Below are 26,152 nucleotides of genomic sequence, written 5' to 3' on the forward strand. Positions count from 1 at the left end.
GCCTTATGGCACATTTGCAACAGTGCACGCCAGTGATGGGCCAGCACAAGCCCATCAGGATCGGGCTCCAAATCCCATTGAATTCAATGAAACGTTATGTTGCGCATGTTATATATATTCTGTAACATATATAACCTATAATTGTAAACCTATAATTTATGTATTTAAAATTTTGAACATTGAATTGACATTGAATCAACACAGGGTGCTCAATAATGACATGCAATCCAAAAGATGTGCAGAGTACAGCAGCAGTTGAGGCTAGTCTAACAATTTAAGAAACAGTGTAACTAGATAGTGAAGAGGTACACACAAGTACAGAAATTTCAGGAAGAAAATTCTGTACTGATCACATTTTGGCTCAAACATTAATTCAGACAAAACCCTACGAGTATCAGACTGGGCTTGATCCAGGGGGAAACAATGCAGGTAAAAGTGGCTTTTGCTGTCCCCATCTCTTCTGTACTCAGGAGAAAAAAAATGGGAATACACTGGAAGGCAAATGATTGATTTTTCCCTGGCTTGCTGTTTCTACTTGCAGAATAACAACATTTTCCTAATTCAACTAGGAAAAGGAAGAATTAAATGCCTGGATTATTTATTAATCTAGGCAAACTTCCGCCTTTTGTTAGTGGGGGCAATCCTTCTGTTAACCTAGCAAAGAACGGCAGCTCCAGACAGTATTTTCACAGTAGCTAGGCTACAAAGCTGATAACAGAAGAGCTATTCCCAGGAACCATGGTTCCAAGCTGAACATGGGCACCAATTTAGATCTCCATTATGGAATTCTAAGAAATGTAAACAGAGAGGACTCTAACAGCCCACAGTCCTCAAGGTGTACTAGCGTAGCTCTATGGACACTGGTGCAATTACAGCCCCACCAGTGCATAAATTTGCATGTCAACAGATGCATTACAGATGCTGATGCAGTGCTGGAAAAAACACACAGGTGGGACATGGGGGAGTAGGCACACACCACATCCCAACCCCACCCCTATGGATAATGGGCATGTCCCTGATGACATCAAAATGCTATGCCAATGACAGACCTCTATCAAACTCATCTCACCTGGCTCCCAGCCTGCAACTTTTTGCAGAAAGCTGCCACATCTCCTTGAACTGAAGACTGCCGAGGCTCATCTCAGTCCCTCCTCAACAAAGGGTGTTTTCTTGCTGGTGAATGTCCCCACAGGGACTTGAACCCTTGCTGTGAAGGGATTTGTGGGTTCATTTTATGTGGCTGCTATCTTTCTATTCTTCCTCTGCTTTGCTCAGAAAGGTATTTCTTGGATGTGTGTGTTTGTGTAAATGGGATATTGGGACCTGAACACAGAGCATGAAGGATTCCTCGCTTTTCTTAGTTAACCCTTTTGCTGCTGATGCCATAATAACTCCTTCAGGGGTGTTGGGGCTGTGACATCTTTGTATCATGTTGTGCATGTGGTGTTCTTGGGTCATCTCCCCTGGTTGGCGGTGATGGCTATTGCTCGTGGCTAGCGGAGGGTGTCCCTCCAGAATCTGCCTCATCCCATGCACAGCTAGGTGGTGCTTCTCTGGCCATTGTTGTTGGGTGGATGCAGCGATTAGCTCCTTGGATGCTATGTCAAAAACATAACGATGACAGGATGCTGCAACATGGCTGAAGGGTCATGTTGGGGTTTCCAAAGATGCTGTTGGCATTAATGCACCAGTGTTACTGGAGGGGCTGTGCTGGCATGACATTGCCTAGACAGGCTTGGGATGTGACAGACATTGCAGAGGTGTTGGCTTGCTGTCAATGCAGTGTCCTACCGAATATGACTGGGCCATAATTCTTTCAGATCATTGAAGTTTTGCAGTACGCTCTACAAGTTAAAACTCAGTAACAAACATGGTGGGACCCAACATAGCCAATTTTTTTTTTTGGTAGGCTTGTGTTATCACTTGTAAGCCTATTGTGTCCTCACCTCCAATCAAACTTTTGTTAAACCGACAGTAGACCTTCAGTTTCCAGTATGCTGGACATATTCAGCCCTTGAAACTAAATATGTCTGAATGTCAGATTTAAATCAGCCAAGTTAGGATCCCAGTATTTAATATCAAATAACTCTTGCTTCAACTCCATGCTATCCCTGCACCATCATTGCTTGCGATGAGTTTCTGTGTTTAATGCTCAGGGGTGAATCCAAGACGGGACCATGCGTGCATACCCCCCCCCCCAACTGTCGCTCCAGTGGGAATAGGTGCCCTCTGGGATGGGGAGTGAAGTTGGGTGCTAGGGGAGTGCCCACTGAGTGGGGTGTTGGTGGCAAGATTGTGCCTGGCCAGAAGCCCAGGAAGAGGCAGTTCTAGAGGGCAGAGTCGGAATAGGAGCCCAGGTCTACCTGGCAGGTAGATCTGGGTTCCAAGTCCAGGCAGGAGCCTAGGTCTATCCACTCAGCAAACCTTGGCCACAGAGGTCAAAATTCAACTGGTAGCCCAGGTCTGACCTGGGTTTGGGAGTTAAGGTAGTGTTCATGCCCCCTGCTGAAACAGAAACACTGAATTTGCCCCTGCTAATGCTGCAGTTGCTCTTCAGTTGCAATCCTATGTAGATATAAAGGAAGCCCCAAAGAGTTCAATGGGATTTGCATCCAGGCAAGTGTGTACAGAATTGCAGCCTCACTGTCTCTGGAGATTTCAGAGTTTGAGCCCAAGAAATACTGTAAAGACCTGCAAATTCAGACTAGCTTTTAAATGGTCAATTGGCTCAGAGTGGTTTTCATCTACTGTAGCAGTTCTCAAACTGTGGGTCTAGGACCCATCAGTTGGCCGTGACCCAATTTTTGTGGTTTGCAAAGCTGACAGATGCAGATTAGATTTTGTGCATCAAGGGTTAGACAAGCTGCTGCTGGTTAGGGGGGGAGCACTGTTGTCCAATCACTACTATCACCACATGCCTTGGCATTTATTAATCAGGTAGTGGCCAGTGGCTCAGTTAAGCCAGAAGCTCTATGTACAACATACAACCCATAACACATAACTGGGAGTGTGCAATTCAATTCACAGCAGAGAGATGCAGCTGCATATATTTGCAACCCTTTTTACTCAGAAATAGACCCACTGCTTTCCATGGGTGTTATTCTGAAGTAAGGGTGCATTGAATTGTAGCCTGCTTCAAATGGAAAGGATTCCCATCCTGATGTTTCAAAAAACAGACCTGCTTTGCAAGCATTTGCCAAGCAGAACCAGGCTGCAGCAGAAGGAAGGAGAATAAAAGGTTATCTTTGGCTGGAATTTCCCAGTTGCTGTAGAAACAAATTGCTTCTAAGGAGCTGTGCCTGCCTGCTGCTTGAGAAACTTGGTGCCTGTTTACTGCCTGAGAAAGGAAACTGTTCAGAGTGGGAAGGCTCTGCCCTCTGATTGACCCGGAGATCAGGCGAAGTGAGAATTGGAGCTTGATGACTTGGCAAAAATTTCACGTACTATAGGCAAGTCTCTACGGTAGTATAAGTACTTTGAAATGTCACTTTTACAGTTTTAAAATCATTTTAGCCTAGTTTATATTAAGGTTTGGATAAACATTGTTTACTTACCTAGATTATTAGCTTGCCTGCAAATGCTGTTGGTTTCCACTGAAAAACTAAACAGGTACCTATCAACACTTTCAGAAACAGAATTTTTTTTTACTCTTATGAGAATGTGAGTGACCCACAAGAGTACTCTCAAATTTTTGAAAAAAAGAAGAAAAATTGTATTCTGCAAAGGCTGTTCTTTCTGTGCCTGTGAATAATTCCTCATTCTCCCACACTAATATTTTAAAGATGCTGAGATTGTCCCACATTTAAAGCACCTTGACATTTTGCTTTGTACATTCAGTCTGCACATTACACAAGGGTTACATTCCAAAATTGGCATGCAAAACTAAATGTACATATAGCCAAAACTACTTTAAATCCAATAAATACATACTGTTTCTTTAAGAACTAAAATCACAGTATGAGAGACCTGCAGGAACTGAGATGACTTAGCGAAGAGCAGCTTTATTCCCCCTTTCAGCTTGCCTTGGGGTATATACAGCGTATGGAACGGCAGGTGAAATCACCTGCAGTAACATGCTGCTTTTCTCTTTTGGGTGGGGGCTGAGCATGTATACTTGACTTTGCACAAGCGCACATAAGATGCGGGCCAACTGTACATGTTAATACAATCAACATAAATCTACTATGAGATTGTCAAATATACATGGTAATTTTATTTTGGGGTGTGAATTTCACCCAAGGAAGCACATTTCAACAACCTTGACAAGCAACTTTCTGTTGTGATGCGAACTGGCAAGCAGGATTAAGGTGGTAAAATTAGCCAGGATTTCATTTTGGTGGATAAAACTTCTGTGCCTTCAATTCCCATTTGTGCAACGCTTGCCTACTTCCCAGGATTGTTGGACTTTTCAAAAGTTTTGTACAAGCATTGCAGACGTGATAAACAGCAATGTCCACCATGCAACGGCACTAGTGTATGAAACCAGCCGGCAACCTCTCCTACTTTGAAACAAGTCTGCTTTTATAAGGTGGTTAGAAATTTGCAGATGAGTGATGCTTTGTGAAGAACTTTTCTCAAGGTACTTTGGCTTTTCTACAATGTTAGTTCTAAAATGCACTTTTTATTGTAGCCACTTTATAGATTGTGATTCATCTGCCCTAATGTCAGACATACACTCTGTCAGGCTAAGTAAACTAAAAAGAAAAAAAAAGCAAGTAATTTCCTTGGCTTCCTCCCCCCCCCCCCCCCGCGTGGGATTTCTTTAGCCTGCGTTTATAGTACAGGGCCATTCTCGTAAACAACTTTAATGTTCCAGGCAACCAAAAAAGGAAGAGAAAAGGCTGGTTGTACTGACAGAGATGCTTTGCACGCCAAGTCTTTAGATTGCCTGAAAATGGGAAAAACTCTCATCACAACTGACCCAACAAATTAAAAACAATCATGTATCGCAGATGCTTCTGATAAAAACAAAAACATTTTGGCTTTGATATTTGTCTTATAAACCATCTTAGAAAGATATATTTTTCAGTCACCAAGTGGATAAGTAAAATCTGTAAAGAAATGGAAGTAGCTGAAGCACAGTTCCATACAGTAGCCGCCAAAAATTATCTATCTGTGCTTACCTGCCACCTAAGCTTTAACTCTAGCAACCAAAGAAAAAGTGCCAAACTCATCCGCCCCATTACATCTCCAAGTCAAAATGTGTACCAAAAGCAAAAATCAAATCTCTGAAGAAGTCCTGAAAATTCTGCATGGGAAGATTAAATTATGTAGAGATGGCTGAATTGTTTGGGCAAACTAATTTACTGTCTTATTCCTTCTCACAGGAACCCCATGTGTCCAAATCACTTATTTCCATTTTGCACATTAGGAGCCACTGTGTGAGTATGTGAATGTGTGAGTACGTGAATGAGTATTTATAAAAACAGAACATACACCCACATTCTGGCCAAAATTCCTAAGGGCTAAGATATTAAAAACCTCACATGGCTGAGATCCACAAGATGTACCTCTGTTATATTTGCACGGGCTTGCATCTCCATCTTTGGTCATTCACAGTGTGTTCCACTGCTTCTTACTGTCTCGGAGAAGAACGGAAAAGCATAGCCAAAGCACGGATTAGATTCTACTACTTCTCTGACACTTCCCAATTCCGTGTAGTTAATTTCAACTATCCTTATGGCATGTAAGTCAGGCATGGATGGATGTCATTTGCAGGAAAATTAAAGTTAGGATTGAACTTTGAGTGCAATTCTTCTTTCTCCCAGTGCAAATACTATGTGCATGTGTTTGTGTGTGTGTGTGTGTGTGTGTGTGTGTGCCCTTTAGATATGCATCCTATCCATGCACTGAAGAGATACCATCAAGAAGCTGATCTTAATGTTTAGCTAAGATTATCCTGTACAGGTAATTTTTTTTCTCAAAGAACCCACTAAGGCTACAATCCTATCCACACTTCCTGGAAGTAAGCCCCATTGACTATAATGGGACTTACTTCTGAGTAGACATGCTTAGGATTGGGTTTTAAAAGTACTGTGGTCATTTTAACTTGTTTAAAATAATAAATACTAATGATTACTATTTGAACAACAATTTAATGTCATATAATATTATGCCTAAAATTCTGGTAATATACAAACTTCCACAGTTTGCCCACATAGACACCAATGAGAAAAAAAAATTCAAACAGAAGGAAGTTTTAACTAGTTTAATAGGATGTAAAGATTCAGGTTTTAAAAACAAAGCTATATAACATTAAGCTTCTTTAAAAATCTGTCAGATGGTTTTAATATCAAGATCATAGATCATAAAAAGACATAATTTATTATTAAGAGAGCAGGAGACATTAAAGTAACAGCAAACATTTAAACATAAACAAGCAACACACAAACTTCTATAACTTAATAGCATGAATACCCAAAAAGTGATTACAAATACCAAAGTGGTTTCGAAAAAGCAAATGTTTTAAGGGTTAACTAATACAATATATTGGCATGATAAGGCAGCAGCACCACAGGAAGCCCTTTCTGAAAGACGAGACCTGCTTAGTCAGGAAGTTGCAATGATTAACTTGTGTGAAGAGAGTGGGGGCAAAATCCTTGGTTTGTGATTTTCAGCCCCTTCTCTGCCATGCAAAGCTTTCTTTACTGAAAGTCCAGACGAACAGCCAGATCCAGCCAAGAGGATCTGCACACGTCTCAAGCTACAGGCATTAACTAGATGTGTATCGGGGCTCTCTGCCCGCACTCCACCACTTTTCCATGGGAGATGCTTCGGCGTCCGGGCACGATTAGTCACACAGAAATAAGCAGTTTGCCTGAAGCTGGAACTGGAATACAGTGCTCGTGTTCTTTGGAAGTACAAAGCCATTGTTGACATAGTGTTCGTGTAAAGTGCAATTGCTCATTTTTATTAACAGAGATAACGTGCTGAAGTAATCCACAGCCACGGAACCTAGTGGACACTGTTAAAAACACTACCAATTCGCATAGTTAGAATAAGGGTAGGTGTTTGGTGACATCTACAGGAATTTCTGAAGAGATGTGGGGTTTAGAAAACAACTAGGTGATGGTCCCATTCCGGTCTCAGCAAGTCTGAAATGTGTGGTTCATTCCATTTCTTCTGTTTCTTCGGAGAAAAGATCTGCCAAGTCAGCTACTGTTAACACAGCAGCTTCTGATTGCTTCATGGAAGAGCTAGAATGGCTTTTTTGGGGGTGGTGGTGGAGGAGGGAATAAACCATAAATGAGTTTCAGAAACACATTTCGTACCCAAGCTGATGTCAAAAGTAGATCTACAAATGTTTTAGACTGTACCAATTGGTTTCAAGTCTCCAAAGGAACACTGTGTGTCACAGTTTGACAGTTGTACTAATCTGTCCATGACCTTAAAAAAACAAAACCCAAACGCAACTCTACCAAAACGAGGGTGGAACAATGCATTTGTGTTTCTCTCCATTTTAACCAAGGTTCGTAAACTAAGCATTTTGTTTTATTTACTAAAATATCCAAATTCATTTATGCTGTCCAACACTTGTACATGCTGCTTGATGATATGCAAAATGGTCTATGAGAAATGCAAGATTTGAGCCTAATCTCTCGTAGAAATCACTTTTGAAAGCTGTGAGAGATTTGAACGTTGTCGTGCAGGAAGTGGTCAGACAACACATAGGATTTTTCTGTGTCCATTTTAAAACCAAACTTACAGAAAAAGTAAGCTCAGTTTCCACTGACAAATGGAGAACAGGTTGTCTGAATAGTTCACTGCCACAACCAGTGAGCCTGGACCAAGTTGTAGATACTTTTTTGTGCACATCAAGTCATGAGCTTCCTGGCAATCAGACAACTGGTTTGCCATGCAAAAGTACAAAATGAATGCACCTTTTGTCTCAATGCAATTTGAAAACAAGCTCTCCGATGGGTTGTGTGAACTGACTTCTCAGCTGTGTAGTGCTTTTAGAACTAACAGAAAAGTCAGTGATGAGCAAAGTTTAAAATGTATGTCATATCTAATGTATCAGCAATCAGACTACAGCTGGTTTGGACTGCAGGGCTTTGAACACATGATGGATTTAGAAATGCATTCAAAGAACAGTGAAGCATAGGGTCCTTTCCAGATGAGCAGCAAAACAGATTGCAGAAGTTACCCATTTGCTACATGGGATTCAGACATTTCCTCCTCAAGGCAGCACAACTGCAGCAGAGGTCTCATGTTCCAAGCACTTCAACAAGCTTCATTTTGCTGGGGAGAACATGGGTTTCTTTCTCCAGCCAGCAGACTCGCTGCAATAGTAAGTGCTGTGTGAAACTGAATTGTAGAAATGGTCACTGTTAGATAATGTCTCCTCCTGCAGTACTTTCTTTTTGTTTACATCTTCCAGGTTCTAAGAGTTTTTAATTCCAAGTGACTGTACTTGTTTTTGTTTGTTATGCTATTTATGTAAAAAGTATAATATAAATACATTTTTTCACTTACCTCCTTTCTACAGTTTTCAACATTGTCTGCATTCTCTCTTCTATTGTTGCTTTGATTAAGAATCTATGAACAATGGTGGGCCTGAATTTTGAAAGAAAAGTTTCAGCATAAGTTTTTACACTCCGAGAGCAATCCAGACGGAGTGCTCGACTGGCATAAGCCCCCTACACTGTTGCAAACGTGCTGTAGAGCATGATCATGTCAACCCTTGAGCTGGCGAGGCTGGTGTGAGGACATGCGCCAGCCTCCCATGTCAGATCCAGTCCTGGAAGGGGCAAGAGAGGGTGGCAGGAGAGCTTAACTGGGGTGGGGAGGGGGGTGTTTGTGGATGGGGGCAATCCAGGAGGCAGAGCGGACCCAAGAGGGGAGCAGAATCAGCAGCAGCATAGGCATAATCCTAACCCCTACTTCTGGGTTCTGTTGGCACATATTCAAGTAGCCCCATAAGCCTGGTGGGGATGTTGCTTGGGGTTAGGTAATAAATATCCCCCTATTGTTAACCTGAGCTGCCCTCTAGTCGGCAGCTACCTGGGGGCCACCTGCAGGGCTCTTGCCACAGGGCGCCCCCAAAGCTGGAGCACCACTGTTTCCTAGACTTCCTGACCCGCCACTTACTGCCAACTCCTTGTCATTCTAAAAATGTGCATGCTGTCTGAAGTTGGTGGTGTGGTTAATGAAGCCACGCCAAAGCCCATGGCAATATTGTTACTTACTTTGTTTGTCCAATACGATGCACTCTGCCAATAGCTTGTAGTTCATGTGCAGGGTTCAGTATAGGTTCCACCAAGAGGACTTGAGTTGCCTCAATGATGTTTAATCCATTGGAACCAGTATGGAGCGGCAACAGCAATATGTTGATCTTGGGATCATATTTAAATGCCGAGAGATTCTCCTGAAAAAAAACACAAAAATACAATGAAAACAAGACCAGTGTATACAGGGGTACCACCTCTCTTATATTCAAAGGAAAAAAAAGTTGTGAAAGATAGCAGATTGGTGACACCAAAACTTTTCCAAACATAGGACAGGCCCAAATGGGAAATAAGAGGAGGCATGAGACCAGCATACACAAAACTGCTGGACATACTGTGCTAGCCCCCTGTTAAGCATAGTAAGGAACAAATCTAGCCCTTGCAACTCATAGCTATAGCAGCGGTGGGGATGGAGGACTTTTGCTCATCCTTTGCCTGGTTAGCTTTCATGGCTGGGCATCAACTACTGCAACGATTTCTCCCTGGAGTAAAATTCTACCCCTGCATGTAAAGGATTTGTCGGCACCATTAGCTACAGTTGTGTTAACTAAAGTTGCACACTTAACCCATATTTTCCTGGCCCATAGGTGTACACATTTGGTCTTGTTGAATATATGCAACATTAGCCAAAAAAAAAAAAATGGCTTAAACCAAATTTGAAGCCATGACCTGAAGTGGATTTTTAAAGGCCAAGTGAAAGGGAACCCTGGATAACCTTAATGCTGTCAATGTATAATCCTGCTTCAGTTTAGAGGGAGAGGTGGAAAATTATAATTTTGCTCCACTTTTTAGTGTGAAAATAGCTTCTAAAGTTGCTGTCAGTATTCAAATCAAACCCGATGGTTTCAGAGATAACAAGTCAGCAGGTAACAGGTCAGACTGGGTGTTCATACAGGCCCAGTCTGAACTAGGAAGTGAAGGGGCTGTGAACAGAGAGTGCAGATTCCTGAGGTTAGCTCCTAATTCTTTAATTTACAGGGAGCTAGTATTATACCTGTGCTAGCCTAATGCATAATTCAGTGATGACACAGAAGCTGGTTAATCCCGAGTCAGAGCATGGATTGACACTGACTGGCACTGGTTCTCTTAAGATTTCAGACAAGAATCATTCCCAACCCTAACCTGGAGTTGCCAGAGATTGAACCTGGGACCCTTTACATTCAAAACATGTGCTTATCCCAGAGCTATGTTTCCTTGCAGCTTCATTTTTTACCTTTTAGTTGCAGGACTATGCTAAATTATGATCAAACACTGAGAGTTTTCACAAACTATTATTGTCAAAGGAAAGTCAGGAGAAAGGATTCAATAACTCCTAGTGACTCGCTACAGAATCCCGGTTCACATACCTGAAATTTGTTAATTCCATTGATCTGGGCAAACACCATGCTGTTATCGTAGAGTGCTTTTGCAATGATATCCAGCACATCTTGCCACTACAAAGATATAAAAAGACATTTCAAACTTACAAGACAAGACTGCCCTCATTACAATGGTGGTACGCCTGCTTGCTGCATCACTCCCAGTATCGAAAAGGAGTTGCAGTAGACGCAAGACATTTTTCAGTGAAGAATATAATTCACCTTAAATTAAAATTATTCCTATCATCCATACCAACACTTGATATTCCAGCCATACACCACCACCTTTCCCATATGTTTTAGATTTAGAGGAGTTTGAGAAATACCGTTGAGAAAACGAGGGATTTGGCCCCTGGGTCTTTAAACTGGATCTTCTTTAGAGTCCTGACCACAGCTTCCACTTTGGTGGAGTGACTTCCCTTTGAAAAAAGAATATTGTATTTCATTTATACAGTGCAGATCAGATTAAAAACAGACAGAAACACGATGCATGTTGAATCATATGTTTCTACAGCAGGGCTCGCCAAACTACGGCCCACGGGCTGGATCTGGACTTTGGAGAAAGACCTCCCTGCCATGAGCAGTGCTTATTTGTTGTGCTGCTCTGCTCCTTCATTTTCTACCCAGTCTGTTCACGGGAACACTCTGGGCAGCTGTATCTGCCTGGAAAACCTGTTGCAATGCCTTCTGGGACAATGGGCAATAAGAACCAATTTCACAGAGCAATCCTATGCATGTTAACTTAGGAGCAAGTCCCTGGGGCTTACACTCAGGTAAGTGTGCAGAGGGCTGCAGCCTCAGTCATTTTCTATAAAGCCTTCAACAGGAAAGCATCCAGAATGATTAAGGTCAGTTTGGGGTCAGCAATGTTTACTTATACAGCCTCCAGCCTGTAATCTAATCTTTACACTGGAAAACGGCAGAGAACATCTCTATTAGGAGATAATTTTAGTGTATCTATTCACAGAATCAAAGGCAACATTGCATGAATAACACAATGCACTTGCAAGACGAATGTCTGGAAGTCATTAGCCTGTAAATTATTTTTCTTCTTCTTTTTTATTTTCCAAAAACAAAAATAAACTAACATACAACACAAAAAACACAACAAACTTCACTACACAAAAAAGGGGGTGCAAGAAATCATATATCATTATTATATATCCCTAAAACTAATAAATCATTACATATCTTAATCAGTTTCCTCTTCTTAATTTACCTCTTAATCTGGTTGGCCACCTTCAGTCCCAAAAGACTATGGTATAAGCCTACAGCACCTGGTATTCCCAGGCGGTCTCCCATCCAAGTACTAACCAGGCCTGATCAGACCTCTTAAGATCATTTTTCATTCATCATTCATCTATTATATCACATCATAGTATATATGTAATACAATCATCTAAATGCCCTATCATATATTTCTAAAACTTCATTTTCAACCAAGCATAAAATAATTTCCATTACTCAATTTGTGTCACTTTTCGTTGTTGATCCAAATTTTCTAAAACCCTATCCATTTCCACCACATTATTTTCTCTATTAATTCATCTTTCAATGGTATTTTAAAATCCTTCCAATATTTAACATATAAAATCCTCACTACAATTAAAATCATAACTAAATACACATCTTTTTCTTTATCTATAACATCTAGAATAGTTTTAAGCAAAATAATTCAGGTTTTTAAAATGTGTTGCTCTAATAAGTTTTATATTATGCTTCCAGATCTGTTCCCATTGATCTATTATGATATTATGGTTTATATTTTGTGCCCATTTGTACATTGTTTTACTATTTCTTCTTGCATCTCAAAATTCAATAAAAACATATACATTTTTTAAAGTATATTTTTCTTTTGTTTCTAACAATAGGTCTATCAAATGGCATCTGTTCCATATAGAAATCTTCTTATCTGTCTCCCCCCAATCTTGAATCTAATTATAGGTGTGTTCACCAGCCCATCTCCACACCTTGACAATTCTTCTTTTTTCTCTTCTTCCTCACTCTCCATGGAACATGTCTCAGAATTCTAGCTTTATTATCATCCACTGTCCATTTCTTTTCCTGTGGAGCCTTCAGTAATTTATCTTTGTAAAAGGTTCTGATGGATTTCACATGAATTTCTCTTGGTAATTCAGGTTTTCTCAGATAAAAAGTGCTCACTCTTCTCACTGAATCCAATTCTTTAGGTATCTTCTCCATCGGTGTATCAATCCTTTGTGATATTAATCTGACAATCTGTTGCAACATATCTTCTCCTTTCTCTTCTGGTATATTTTGTATCCTCACCACTCGAGCTGCACTATCCATCTGAGTTTCTATTAACGCTGTCTCTGCATCATGCTGATTTTCTTCTATCTCTGATATTTTAGCTTGGTCTTTTCTTATCTTTTTTCCCAATCTCTCAATCTCTTGTTTGTCTTCTTCGGATGTAATTTTCACATTTATCAGGTGTCCACTAAGTTCATCTAATTGTTTAGTTAAAGTATCCATGCTGTGTTGGGTCTGTGCAGATTGATTTATTTGTTGCTGTACCATTGCCAACAGTTTTGCCAACATGTTGTCTTGCATAGTCTGTTTCCAGTCTTTTCCTTCCGCTTCCTCTTGTACTAATTTTTCAAATCCTGACGCTCGCAAACTTCGGACTTTCTTACCTGCCATCTTCATTCTTCCTTCCTTTGAAACTCAAATATATTTTGTTTGCAATGCTCATTAAGACCACTAGATGTCCTCAGCGTATTATCTTCCTTGCTCCACTTATAGAGGCAAATCCAATTCTTGCAATGTCTTTTAAAATCCACTAGATGTCTCTAGATGTCACTGATGCAGTGTTCTTGTTTTTGTGCTCTTATCATTTATATTTGTAGCCTTGGCAACCACATTCCTCTGTTTGAAAGAATCTCAAAACATCCAATCTCTCTTTCCAACAATCCTAAACAATAGTATCAAACCAAGGCAATAAACACTCCAATGCACAAACTTTATCCAAGGACAATTAAATTGTAATCCACCGAAATTCAAAGTTATAAAGTTGTAATTATACTTTCATATATCCATAACAAGCTTGGCAAATCTCTTCTACAATTTCTCCTCACACCGATAAACAGCTGAGGGGAGAAACCTCCCCCCTCCTCTTCTTCTCATGGCAAAAAAGAACCAGATCAGGCAATCAACTACTCAGTCCACTCCAGGCATACACCAATGGAATAACACTTACTTAAGTCTTCAACGTCTTTCCCTGCTGGGGCCTTCAGCTTGATTCAGCATGAATTCTTCACCATTGCTGCCAGGCAAAATCTCCTGGGAAAGCTTCCCCCCCCCCGCCCGGTAGGACGTATCTCTTCAGAAATCGTGTCATCACATGGAGGAATTTATCTCTCCTGACAAATATTCCCAGGTCTCCTTGGATCCGCAGTTTTTGGGAAAAAATAGAGTGCCTTTCAAGAGCTCGAGAAAGGCACATCTATTTGGCTGCTGGCTGGCCCCTCCCCTCCATTAACCTGTAAATTATGACTGCACTGAAGAGTAATTAAACAGGCAACTTTGTAATTCTGAATTTCAGTGGCTCTTTCAATTCTCAGTAAAATATTGTTTTTTGAATAATAGTCCATATTCTACCAAAATAATGAGAAAATGTTCTTGTGGAATCAGGTACACTGGATCCATGTCAACACTACCACTGTTAAAAACGTATTCTTGGGATTGATAGCTCATCTGTATATACAATTTCTGCAACCAACAGCTTTATAACATTTTGCTTTTACATGTGTTTTCAATAGAGATTACTTTAATATTTATGAAGCTTTGGCATACATTGCACATGGAATACATCGGCAGATGAATGAAAACTGTATTCACCAACCTTAATTGCTTCAACAGAAAAATGACTACATATATTAAAGAAAAATAACGAATTTAAAATTCAATAAAATTACAAAAGTTTGTCATTTTGACTTTTGTTTATGTTTGTTATCTGAAGAGTGAAATTTATCCGAATATGCCGATACGCTCACCTCTTTTTGTTCTGGTAAAAAATTTCAAATAGGAAGGGCTGCAACCTTCAGTGAATGCCAATATAACGCTTAATCACAAGTAACGCCTACTAGAGTTAAGATTCCAGTCTTGACTAGAATCTTTGATTTACAGCCTAATCCTACCTAAATTCCCTGCGCCAATGCAGTGGCATATGTTAATATGCTTTTATCTGTTTTTAAATTATGTTTTTTAATCTGTTTTATCCTGTTGTAAGCCGCCTTGAGTCCCTTCGGGGAGAAAGGTGGGGTAAAAATAAAGTTATCATCATCATCATCATCCTGCAGGGGAATTTCAGTTGCAGGCAATATAAGGCCCAGCAGCCTATGTGTCAACCTGGACCGGTTCCAGTGATACTGCTGGTGCAAATCCACGTTGATCTGTGCCAGTGGACCAGGTCCAGGAAGGGGAATAGGATATGGTGTGTATTGGCACCATTGATCCCACCTCTTCCCTGGGACTTGGTGTTCGGGCATAAGGCTGAAGAGTACATGCCTGACATGCAGAAAGTCTCAGGATTGAATCTTGGCATCTCTAGGTAGGTCAGAGAAAAAAAATCCTGTCAGAATGTTATAAGAGCCACTGTCTGTCATTATAGACAATACTGACCTAGGTGAGCCAATGGTTTGGCCTGGTATAAGATAGCTTCATAGTTTCATATTATTAAGAATCTGTATCTAGGAATAAGAGATACATTTGGGAGTTCTGCTAATTCCACTAAACGCATTTCCAAGTTAAGCGTGCTTAAGATTAAACCATATGATGCAAACATAAGCCACTTGCTTCAGGTGTATATAAAAAGGACCTCTTTGTAGGACAACTTACCTTCACAGGCATATCATCTTCTTGGTTTGCAGTCTCTGCAGTGAATACATAGGAAATTTCTTTATGTGAAGTTGTCTGCCTGCAGATGGCACACTTTATTGAACTTCTGCGGGTACCAACACTGTACTGTTCTATGATAATAGCTATGCACTCATTGCAGAAGCAGTGTCCACAAGTCAACACTGCCCACTAGAATGAGAAAAATAAGAGCAAGTAAATGCCACAACGTAGTTCCATCATCTTCCTGTTCTTATAAACATGCATATATGAACGTTTAGTAAGACACAAGGTACAGAAAATGCAATTTTCATAAAATATAAAGCTTCTGTGTAGAAATTCTCCATCTACAAAATGTTGGTTTTTTAAAAAAAATAAGTACTTTCAGAAAGGCTCCTAATTGTGGTAGCGACATGCCGCTTGTTTTTATTTTTATTAAAAAAATTTAGAACTTTTCTTTCTGCAGTGCTACTAACATTAAAACAAAAAAAATTAATAAGCTGAAGTGTTTTGCTTTCAGAATGACTGACAGAAAAGACAAGTGAGAAGAGCACTGGCATTCCTGGTTGTTGTGGTGCCTTGGGCCCATTCCTTTAAATGCCTCCCACCTGACGCAGAAGTAATTGAGGTGACATGATGACATCACCGCAATTTTCAAAGCTTGGGTGGCTGCTCCAAGCGACAAGCAACTGCTCCAAAATACTGCGGGGGGGGACGGGACGGAACTGTGGATGGCACCGCCGACCCCCAGGTGTACCACCCTGGGACCCTTGCCCCCCTCAAGTATGCTAGTGGAGAAGTGTTCTTAATGAGATACTACTGAGGTGGCTATTGAAAAGGGATCAAGAAATTGGGGTGCTCTTCCTATTCATGAGACACAGGGTCTTCACTTGAGTGCAGAGACAGATCACATAGCAAAGTTCTAGAGCCTCCAAATTCAGCTCTGTGCAAGTGCAGAACTTCTCTACATTCAACTGCACAAAGAAAACCACCTGAAAAAAGGTGGTTTTAACTCTCAAAATATGTCTCCATACACTTTCGCTTTTGTACCCAATTTTATTAATATTAATATTAATATACTTTATATTTGTTATATTTATACAAATAAACTATTTCTCTCTTTATGACCATTACTGGTGATTTCCCCATTTCCACATGCATTTTTCAGGGCACAAGCCTACACATGTCAACTCAGAAGAAAGTCCTATTGTGTTCAATGGGGCTTACTCTCAGGAAAGTGTGGATAGGACTGCAGCCACAGTCACCTTGAGCCTATGATGGCTAAGCTATGCCTCCTGCTGTGCAGAGAGATGCAGCTAAGCAAAGGGATGAAAGAAAAGTGTAGGATTAACTCTGGGTCCATGTGGCATGTGCTGAATGACTGCACTGGATTTCGCAGCAGACATATCCTTTATAGGATTTTTATGAATACAGGGTGGTTGATGGGGTTGGGACATATGAGGTCATTTACCACTCAAAGACACGTACATGATGAATTTCTAAATTAAGGACAGGGGAACATGTGGTTGAGTGCTTAATGACAGTGGCCCACTCTAAAGACTTATGTGTCATGGTATAAATATTGCAAGCTTGTGAAATGACCAAGGTATAATTATTGGAATTACACAGCTTCTTTAGGGCATACTCATCTTTGTTGTTGACAGGGGTCATGCGGATATTTATGTACCAGCATGGAGTAATGCATGAAGTAACGCATGCGGTTTTCTGTACCTCATGCTTATTTTAAAAATGAAAATAAAATCAAACTTCTGCAAGAAATAGAGGTAAATTATGCAACCGAAGGTATGTACATTTGCACAGAGTTGCTCATTTTTCATTCTGCTTCCGATAATCAAGATGAGGCAAAGTCCAGAAGTGCTACCTGATTGCTAGAAAACCTATTCAGCTCCCCCAGTGGCTTTAGACATTAAGGGCACAATCCTATTCTGTGCTGGAACAGGCAAGACAAGAAGCTTGCGCTGTTTCCAGTGCAGGATATGGGCCAGAATTGGCTCAGTCAGAGGCAAGGGGAAACTTTTCCCTTACCCCTGGGTAAGGCGGCCTGGTCCCTATGGGTCTTCTTGGACTTGTGCCACCTCTGTAGGTGGTGAGAGTGGAATGGCTTCAAGTCACTCCAAATTCCCTGGGAAAGGGGAATGGGATCAAGCATAACTGCTGGATCCCAGTTCCACCTCCCTGCCCGCCCACCTGCCCCCGGGGCCACCCACTGCCCTCCCTCCCACCTCCTCCCCACCCACTCCAGAGTCTCGTGTCAGCCCAGCTGGGCCAACGCAAGACTCAGTGCCTCTGTCGGTGCACAGACTTGTGTCATCCTTGTGTCAGTCCATGTGGAGGGACTTGCGCTGGCCCATGTGCAGCTCAGGATTGCACTGCACATAAATTACTTAAACCAATGGTTCTCAAACATTTTAGCATCAGGATCCACCCTCCCCAAAAATTTTACTTTATAGCCACAGTGGCTGGAGCAGCTGGTAACAGTGATTGAGCAGCAGTGCTTCCCCCAATTAGCAGGTTGCCTTGACACACATAGCCTAATCTACCCTGTCAGTTTTACAAACCACCGAAAATTGAGTCATGTCCACGGTGGGCCATATACTCACCATTTGAGAACCAGCTACCTCAACTGTTTAACACTTACCACCATGGACTTAAGGCTAGAAATTCGCCTTAAATCATATCTTAACTTCTCAAGATGCTGGATTCAAATTCAAATTCAGCACTTGCATGGTATGACTGAGGAACAGCCTCTGTTATAATACAGATAATATGTTTAGGAACTACTAATGCATAAATCAATTCCAAAACTGTATATTGATTAAACACTGAATAAAGAATCAGAGTTAAGAACAGTCCCACTGGATCAGGCCATAGGCCCATCTAGTCCAGCTTCCCGTATCTCACAGCAGCCCACCAAATGCCCAGGGAGCACACCAGATAACAAGAGACCTGCATCCTGGTGCCCTCCCTTGCATCTGGCATTCTGACAGTGTCACTCAAGAACTAAGAGTTCTCTATAGGAAATCTGAGGCAGAACTTTTTACCTGCTTTCCCAGCTGCCGTGCACAAATTGGACAGGGTTCTGGATTAATTCCTCCAGTTGTTTTATCCTGAGACTATGGAAACATGAAAGAAATCAATTTTTATTTGGGGAGTAAAAAAAATCAGCTATCTGTAACATTTATTATAAATACCTGCAATTTGGAAATCAATATTACAGCAAAAAAAAAAAAAAAAATTACCAACAACCACAATCAGTAAACATAATATATTTTATAGCAAAGTAAATTATAATTTGAAGTACTAATCTGATGTTGGAACAATTTTGAAACTTAAGTGTTTGTTGAATCATAACACAAAATGTCTCTGTTTATGAATAGAAAAAAATACTCAATATAATGCCTGGAAAAATAAAAGTACATAAATATTGTTCAGGAATTATAGAACAAAATAAAATAGAAAACGTGGCTCAAAATCTAAAGGGATGATTTTATAAGATTCCTAGACTAGGAATGAGGATTTTTTTAAAAGGCAAAAAAGAGAATGCATTGTTCCTCAAATTCAGTTCCCCTTTAAGTTATGCTTATGAGAGGGGGTGGGAAACTGTTTTGTATACAGAGTTACATTCTGAGCTCTTCAGACTGTGACCAGGACTAACAATGGTTCCATTATACTGCAACACAAAAAAGAAGCAAGGCAATCTTACCTTTTCCAAGTTAGTGAGATAAAGGAGCTGACCCAGTTTCTTCTGAAGCTGTGATTTGGCAACTGCTTTGTCATTCAGGAGTTTCACTCTATTTTGTTCTACCTGAACAAAAGGAAGAATTTGATTCTTTTAGGGGTTGTTTCATTACAAGTTTTTAGGAAAGAATCTGCTATGTAAAAACAATTATCTCAAGTTTTACTGTTAACTAATAAGGGAAAATGTATGCCATTCAAATCCCTCCCCCACTGCCAAATTTAAGTATACTATTTGCAGCAGTAAGAAGTTTCAAGTAAAGAGAAGAGTATTTATTTATTTTTATATTGCCTTCAAGGAACTCAGGGTGGTGTAGATGGTTCTTTCCCTATTTTTTGTCCTCACAACAATCCTGTGAATTACGTTAGGCTGAGAGATAATGACTGACCCAAAGTCACCCAGGAGGCTTTGTGACTGAGAATATTTGAACCTGGATCCTTCCGCCTAAGTCCAAAACCACAACCACTACACTATCCTGGCTCTCATACTTGCCCCAGATTACGTATTTTGATTGAACTCCTGTTACTGCTATTTGGTCAGGCTTTTTGCCTATTGATTTTAGGATTTATTTTTAGATTTGATTTGTTCTAATTGTGACTTGCTTTGTTTTTATTGTAAACCACATTGGACACTATGAAGACCATAAGGCAATCTGTAAAGAAGGTGGAAATTGCAATAGAAGTAATTTTTACCCATATCACAATGAAAAGATGCTAAAAGAGACCAAGCAACAAACAGCTGGATTGAGGTATTTTTTTTGCGGCAGGCAATAGTTCACAGTGACAACTGTTAAACATAGTACTGCTGCTTTTCTGATTCAAGGAACATTACCTCATGTGGCTCAATTATATGAAGAACAGGATGGTTTGGTTTGGGCTCTTCTGGATGCCGCACTCGAAGCCGTTCCGTAGCCATGGCGAGTTCATCAATGGCAGACACATGATCTCTCAGGACCATCCAATATTCATGGAGCAACTGAAGGTAAGATGGAAAAACACAAATACTGTAAATTTAAGCTTAAAAAGTTGTATCTTAGCACTCATAAGTTCTGAATAAGAAAGATCAAAAAAATCTAATGAATAACAGTTTAAACTTTTCTCTTCACAGCTATGCTGTAACTGGTACACATTCCTCAGGTATGCAGAGGGAAGTCACAGTAAGCTAGAAATGCCACTGTTCCAACTATTTTTTACAAAACAAAGCACTCAAATTTTGTAGTTTTCTAAAACAGGTCTAAAGAAAGAACAACCAAAAATCATAAACTTAACAAAGCAGAAATATGTGGCAATACTAGTTCTTAAATGCTTAAAGTGCTTCTCATACATTATTTCAGTCCTCACCACAACACTGTAAAGTACGATGGTACTATTAAAACAATGTTGTAGATATGAAACCAACACAGAGAAACAAGAGGTGATGAGGTTTAAACACAGACGTTCTGTTTTCCTGTTCATTACCTTAGATCAGGGATCTCTAAACCCCGGCCTGGGGGCCAGATGCAGCCCATGACAATTCCCTATCTAACCCTTGGCAAGCCTCTGGTCCCTGCAAGCCTCCGGCCACTCAACTGAATACGACCAGAGCTGTGTCCAGTTGCATCTGGAGGGTGTTCTGAGGGCTGGGGAGATCATGCGCCTCCCTTCAAAATGCCTTCTAAAGGCCTAAAACATTACTTCCTGGTTTTCCTGAAGAACCAGAAGTGATATTTTTGGGTCATCTGAAGACCTTAGGTTTCTGAGGCTTTCTAATGTATTTAAATTTTAAATATAAAAATTAAATATTTATTTTTCCGGCCCTCAACACCATTCTAGATATTTGATGTGGACCTCTGGCCTAAAAGTTTAGAGACCCCTGCCTTAGATTGTAACCCTTTGCATCCTCACGTGGAAATAATTCCCACTGAGTACAAAATTCTGAATAAACCTGAATAGAAATGTAGTGTTAGTCACTAAGCTATACTAGTCATTTTAAATACAGTAAACATAGTTTACGGAACTACTATCAGTGTAAAAAATGCCTTCTTGGGGCGCAAGCCTAAATGGCACTTGAGCCGCTGCAGGCCCCCTGCACTGGGCGATGGCAGGGACTGGGTAAGGGTGGCAGGAGGGAATTCTGGGTGCAGGGAGGGGGCATTTTTGTGTGGGAGAGGGTGGAACAGGGGAGTACGAGGCCAGAGATGGAGTGGGATTGGCGGTGGCAGCATGTGCCATATCCTAACCCCTGGCCCAGGCAGCCATACACAGCCTTCTCGGTTTTGCGTCAATTAAATAGCTGCCACAGATTCGAGTAGCCCCATAGGACAGGGCTCAACATGGGGTAATTGGAAAAATATCCCCTTACCGCGATGTGAACTCCAGTAGCCTCCCAACCTGCGCTGGATACTGCGCAGGTGATGTGGCCTGGCTGCACCAGAACAAGTTGACCTATCCAGGTTGTACTAGCACAAGTTAGGATTGATCTGCCTGTCTCCAAATCTAAGTAAGAAGATACTGGAAGAAGATATTCACACTAACCAACAGTCTCCTTTTTAAATGTTGCTGCCATGCAATACAGAACTCAAGGCTCAGTTGAACGTAGAACTAATCTTCACACTTTTATGTACATTAAGAGCATAAGAACAGCCCCACTGGATCAGGCCATAGGCCCATCTAGTCCAGCTTCCTGTATCTCACAGCAGCCCACCAAATGCCCCAGGGAGCACACCGGATAACAAGAGACCTGCATCCTGGTGCCCTCCCTTGCATCTGGCATTCTGATATAGCCCATTTCTAAAATCAGGAGGTTGCACATACACATCATGGCTTGTAACCCGTAATGGATTTTTCCTAAAGAAACTTGTCCAATCCCCTTTTAAAGGTGTCCAGGTCAGATGCCATCACCACATCCTGTGGCAAGGAGTTCCAAAGACCAATCACACGCTGAATAAAGAAATATTTTCTTTTGTCTATCCTAACTCTTCCAACACTCAATTTTAGTGGATGTCCCCTGGTTCTGGTGTTATGTGAGAGTGTAAAGGGCATCTCTCTATCCACTTTATCTTTCCCATGCATAATTTTGTACGTCTCAATCATGTTCGCCCTCAAGCGTCTCTTTTCTAGGCTCAGGAGGCCCAAACACCGTAGTCTTTCCTCATAAGGAAGGTGCCCCAGCCCAGTAATCATCTTAGTCGCTCTCTTTTTTTCACCTTTTCCATTTCCACTATGTCTTTTTTGAGATGTGGCGACCAGAACTGGATGCAATACTCCAGGTGTGGCCTTACCATAGATTTGTACAACGGCATTATAATACTAGCTGTTTTGTTCTCAATACCCTTCCTAATGATCCCATAGAATTGGCCTTCTTCACTGCCACCGCACATTGGGTCGACAATTTCATCGACCTGTCCACCACCACCCCAAGATCTCTCTCCTGATCTGTCACAGACAGCTCAGAACCCATTAGCCTATATGTGAAGTTTTGATTTTTTATTAGGGTGACAAAAGCAACTGAAACATTATTAGTTCCAGACAGACATGATACACAAATGTACATTCTTTAAAATCACTCATCACTCATCAATCAAGAAGATGCCTTCTTATGTGTCATCAAGGCCATCATATGTAACTAGCCAATTTGATCCCTATTTCCAGCACTAAAATATCAGAAATAGCTGAAATGGCTAAACTGTGTGAGTAATTTTGCCCACTACCCAGCTCTTAACTGGTAAAACATGAGTGATAGACATAATAAATAATAATAATAAACTTTATTTATATCCTGCCCTTCTCCCTAAAGGGACCCATTCAGATGTCATCTCAAAAGTAGGCTCTTAATTTAAAATTACCTCCCTTTAGGTGAGAAACTGTCCTATAGTACATTAAATCCTAAACATTTTATTGTGACATAAACTTTTGTGAATTTTGTTAGCTGCATGATGTGTTCTCTATGGTCTGCAGATTACACACACACACACAAGCAGACAGATAGGGCGCAATCCTAACCTACTTTCCAGCACCTACATAAGGGCAATGCAACTCCAAGGTAAAGGAAAAACATTGCCTAACCTTGAAGAGGCCTCCATGACTGCCCCCCAACTGCAGGATGCAGCATATGCCCCACTGGCACAGCTATGCCAGTGCTGGAAATTTGGTTAGGATTACGCTCATAGAAGTATTGGAAACAGTGGAGCTCCAAAACCATGAAATGTAAGGGCTAGCAGTAGCTCTGCAAAATTTTTTATTAGATTTCAATATATCACTGTGTATGTGACTATCATGCATGAACTAAATATGCTCAAAACCAACTCATGTTTCTTTGTTCAGAACTTATCTCCAAAGTTTCTTCTTGCTGATGTACCTTATATTCCTTTTTCCATGCTTCAAAAAGTTCCAAAAAGATGTTGCCCTCTTCAATTGCCTTGACATCCATGCGGTGAGCTTTGGCAAAAGACAATATGGTTTTCAAGGAGCGTTCAGTTTCACTTGCTGCCCAGAGACCTCTGCTTGTAGTAGGCAAACGGTCGTCCACTAGACCTTCTTCATCTTCAATCATTTCCTCAAAGATTGCCATCTGGCCTTTTACACTTAAACAATGCAAACACACAAGAGTAGTCACCATATCTGTAAACAGTATGAATCTTTGACTGGTTTTTGCTATAACATATAATAATATATAATAATAAGTGGCTCAAAAAAGGCAACTGGAAGAAAGAGAGGGTCTAATAATGGCTGCACAAGAACAGGCATTAAGAACAAATGCAATAAAAGCAAAAGCAGAGAAAATAACAACAGTAAGTGCCATCTCTGTAAAGAAACAGATGGAACAGTGGACCACCTAATTAGTTGCTGTAAAAAGATTTCACAGACAAACTACAAAGGCATGACAAGGTAGCAACAATGATACACTGGAACATCTGTAAAAAATACAAGCTACCTGTAGCCAAAAACTGGTGGGACCACAAAACTGAAAAAATAAATATGCCAAAATATTATGGGATTTTCAACTACAGACAAACATCTATTGCACAATACACCAGACATAACTGTAGTCAAGAAGAAAAAGAAACAAATCAAAATCATCCATGTAGCAATACCAGGTGATAGCAAAGTAGAAAAAAATTAACTGGAAAAAAACAGCAAAATACCAAGATTTACAAATAGAAATTGAAAGACTGTGGCAGAAAAAGACCACAGTGATCCCTGGAGCGATTAGCGGCCTTGGTGGTATTCCAAAACAACTAGAAGAGCACCTGAACAGCATCGGGGCACAGACATTACCATCAATCTAAGCTGCAAAAAGCAGCATTATTGGGAACAGCTTACGTTTTGGGACAGTAATTATAGCATCGAAATAGAATAAAAGCCAGGTATCCCAGACCTTTGGGAAGGACTTGATGTTTGGATAAAACAAATCAGTCAATAACACCTACCTAATTATGTGAAAATCTGATCATCATTATCTTCCAAATACCAAACAAATAAGCAGTACTTTCATTTTCTAAGAGCCCAATTATGAGCTTCCCAGCACTGGCACTGTGCTCACAGTGCTGGGTGTTACAAAAGTGCCATAAGGCACTTTTCTGCCAGCAGGAGACACCTAGTACCAGTGGAGAGGCCAGAACCAGTCGGTGTGGGCCTCAGTGCTAGAAGTAAGCTGGTGAAGAGCTCCTGAGGGTAAGTGTTCCCGGTGAGCAGTAGGGAGGCCTTTTTGGGGTGAGGGAAACAGGTTGGGGGGCAGGTATGCTGGCGGGAGGATCGGGCCTGGGAGGAGGGCAGAGACAGTGGCAGAAGCTGCTGCTGAATCCTATGCCCCCTTCAGAGCCTGATACAGACCTCCTCAGTAATGGAACCGATGTTCCCTTACCCCAAGGAGACTCCAGCGGCTGCTGTGGCCCTGCGGGATATAACAGTGACCATTTCAGCACCACTGTACCGCACTGCGCCTTCAGCCCATAGGACTGGACTGTAAGACATGTTGTTAAATGGAAGCAACATGAACATAACCTTTTTAAAAAGTCACACGTATAGACAGTATCTCTCAATCATCTTTGAAGGAACATAGACAGAATTCACCTAAGCTTCAGACACTGATTGAAAGCAAGCCAAGCTACCTCCCTCTCAACAAAAAACCCTTTTTTTACAAGCTACTAAGTATGCAGAAGGTAAATATACCTTTGGTGAATTTTGTCTTGGCAGAAACTGCATTCTGATAGGGGGGAAAACGTGCTCTTAATGACAAGAAGAAATTACTTACGTATGAGAGAACAGCTTTGACTCGTATTCTGTAAACAATTCATCAGCTTTGCAGAAGACACAGCTGGAATACAAGATGTTACAAGGAGATGCAGTGAAAACATTACTAAACAACTTAGTTGCCAAAGTTTGGAAGAATGTTCTTTTTAACATTTGCAAGCCAGAAAAATGATTACAGAAAGAAAATCCATTTAGTTGAAAATGTAATAAGTGAAAATAGCTAAATGTAATTTAAAAATAAGCCAAGAGAATCTACTTATTCAGTCTAGCTTTACTCCCACTGTAAGGTGTGTGCTTTGATATTTGGAGAAATGCGAAGGCCCCCAATAGGAATCTAAAATCCAATCCAATTCCTGTTTTGCCCCCAAGCTATGATTTTATACTTACGTATTTAGTGGCAACCTCACAGGACGAAGATGGCAAATGGTGGCAGCTTCAATAACTTGCTTGGACGGAGGGCCTTCCAGATTTTTCACAGCCTCCCTTACCAATTTCTGGAATTTCTTTACTTCTTCCATTTGAGTTGTGAGTAGATACTGAAGGCCTCTGCAGTCACGGAATCTGGTAAAGCAGGAAGAAGCAAACTTTATTTGGGAACTATCACACTGACTCAAAGACTCTCAGATAGACAGGACTTGCTCTTGCTGACCAGCATGAAGACCTAGTTCATTATTAAAGGGGAAAAAAAATCAGAACTAAGGAACAAGCTATATGTTATGATCAGTG

The 26,152-nt window shown here is 40.8% G+C and overlaps 1 protein-coding gene across 3 annotated transcripts in view; it reads right to left on the reverse strand.

The window, feature by feature from the left end:
• Positions 1-6,285: 6,285 nt before the first annotated feature.
• SHPRH (SNF2 histone linker PHD RING helicase) overlaps positions 6,286-26,152 on the reverse strand; it is a 65,728-nt gene continuing 45,861 nt past the window's right edge. For all 3 annotated transcript variants that reach the window (XM_066615453.1, XM_066615445.1, XM_066615438.1), the window contains 12 exons: positions 25,814-25,987; positions 25,428-25,490; positions 23,532-23,757; positions 20,028-20,171; positions 19,164-19,265; positions 18,502-18,573; positions 15,443-15,631; positions 10,912-11,004; positions 10,574-10,660; positions 9,189-9,367; positions 8,476-8,556; positions 6,286-7,205 (listed from right to left, as the gene is read on the reverse strand). In XM_066615453.1, the coding sequence (XP_066471550.1) occupies positions 7,109-7,205; positions 8,476-8,556; positions 9,189-9,367; positions 10,574-10,660; positions 10,912-11,004; positions 15,443-15,631; positions 18,502-18,573; positions 19,164-19,265; positions 20,028-20,171; positions 23,532-23,757; positions 25,428-25,490; positions 25,814-25,987 (1,507 nt within the window). In that variant the 3' untranslated portion in view covers positions 6,286-7,108. The remainder of the gene's footprint in view (positions 7,206-8,475; positions 8,557-9,188; positions 9,368-10,573; positions 10,661-10,911; positions 11,005-15,442; positions 15,632-18,501; positions 18,574-19,163; positions 19,266-20,027; positions 20,172-23,531; positions 23,758-25,427; positions 25,491-25,813; positions 25,988-26,152) is intronic.

The sequence above is a fragment of the Tiliqua scincoides genome, chromosome 1, assembly GCF_035046505.1.
Source record: "Tiliqua scincoides isolate rTilSci1 chromosome 1, rTilSci1.hap2, whole genome shotgun sequence".
NCBI lineage: Eukaryota > Metazoa > Chordata > Lepidosauria > Squamata > Scincidae > Tiliqua > Tiliqua scincoides.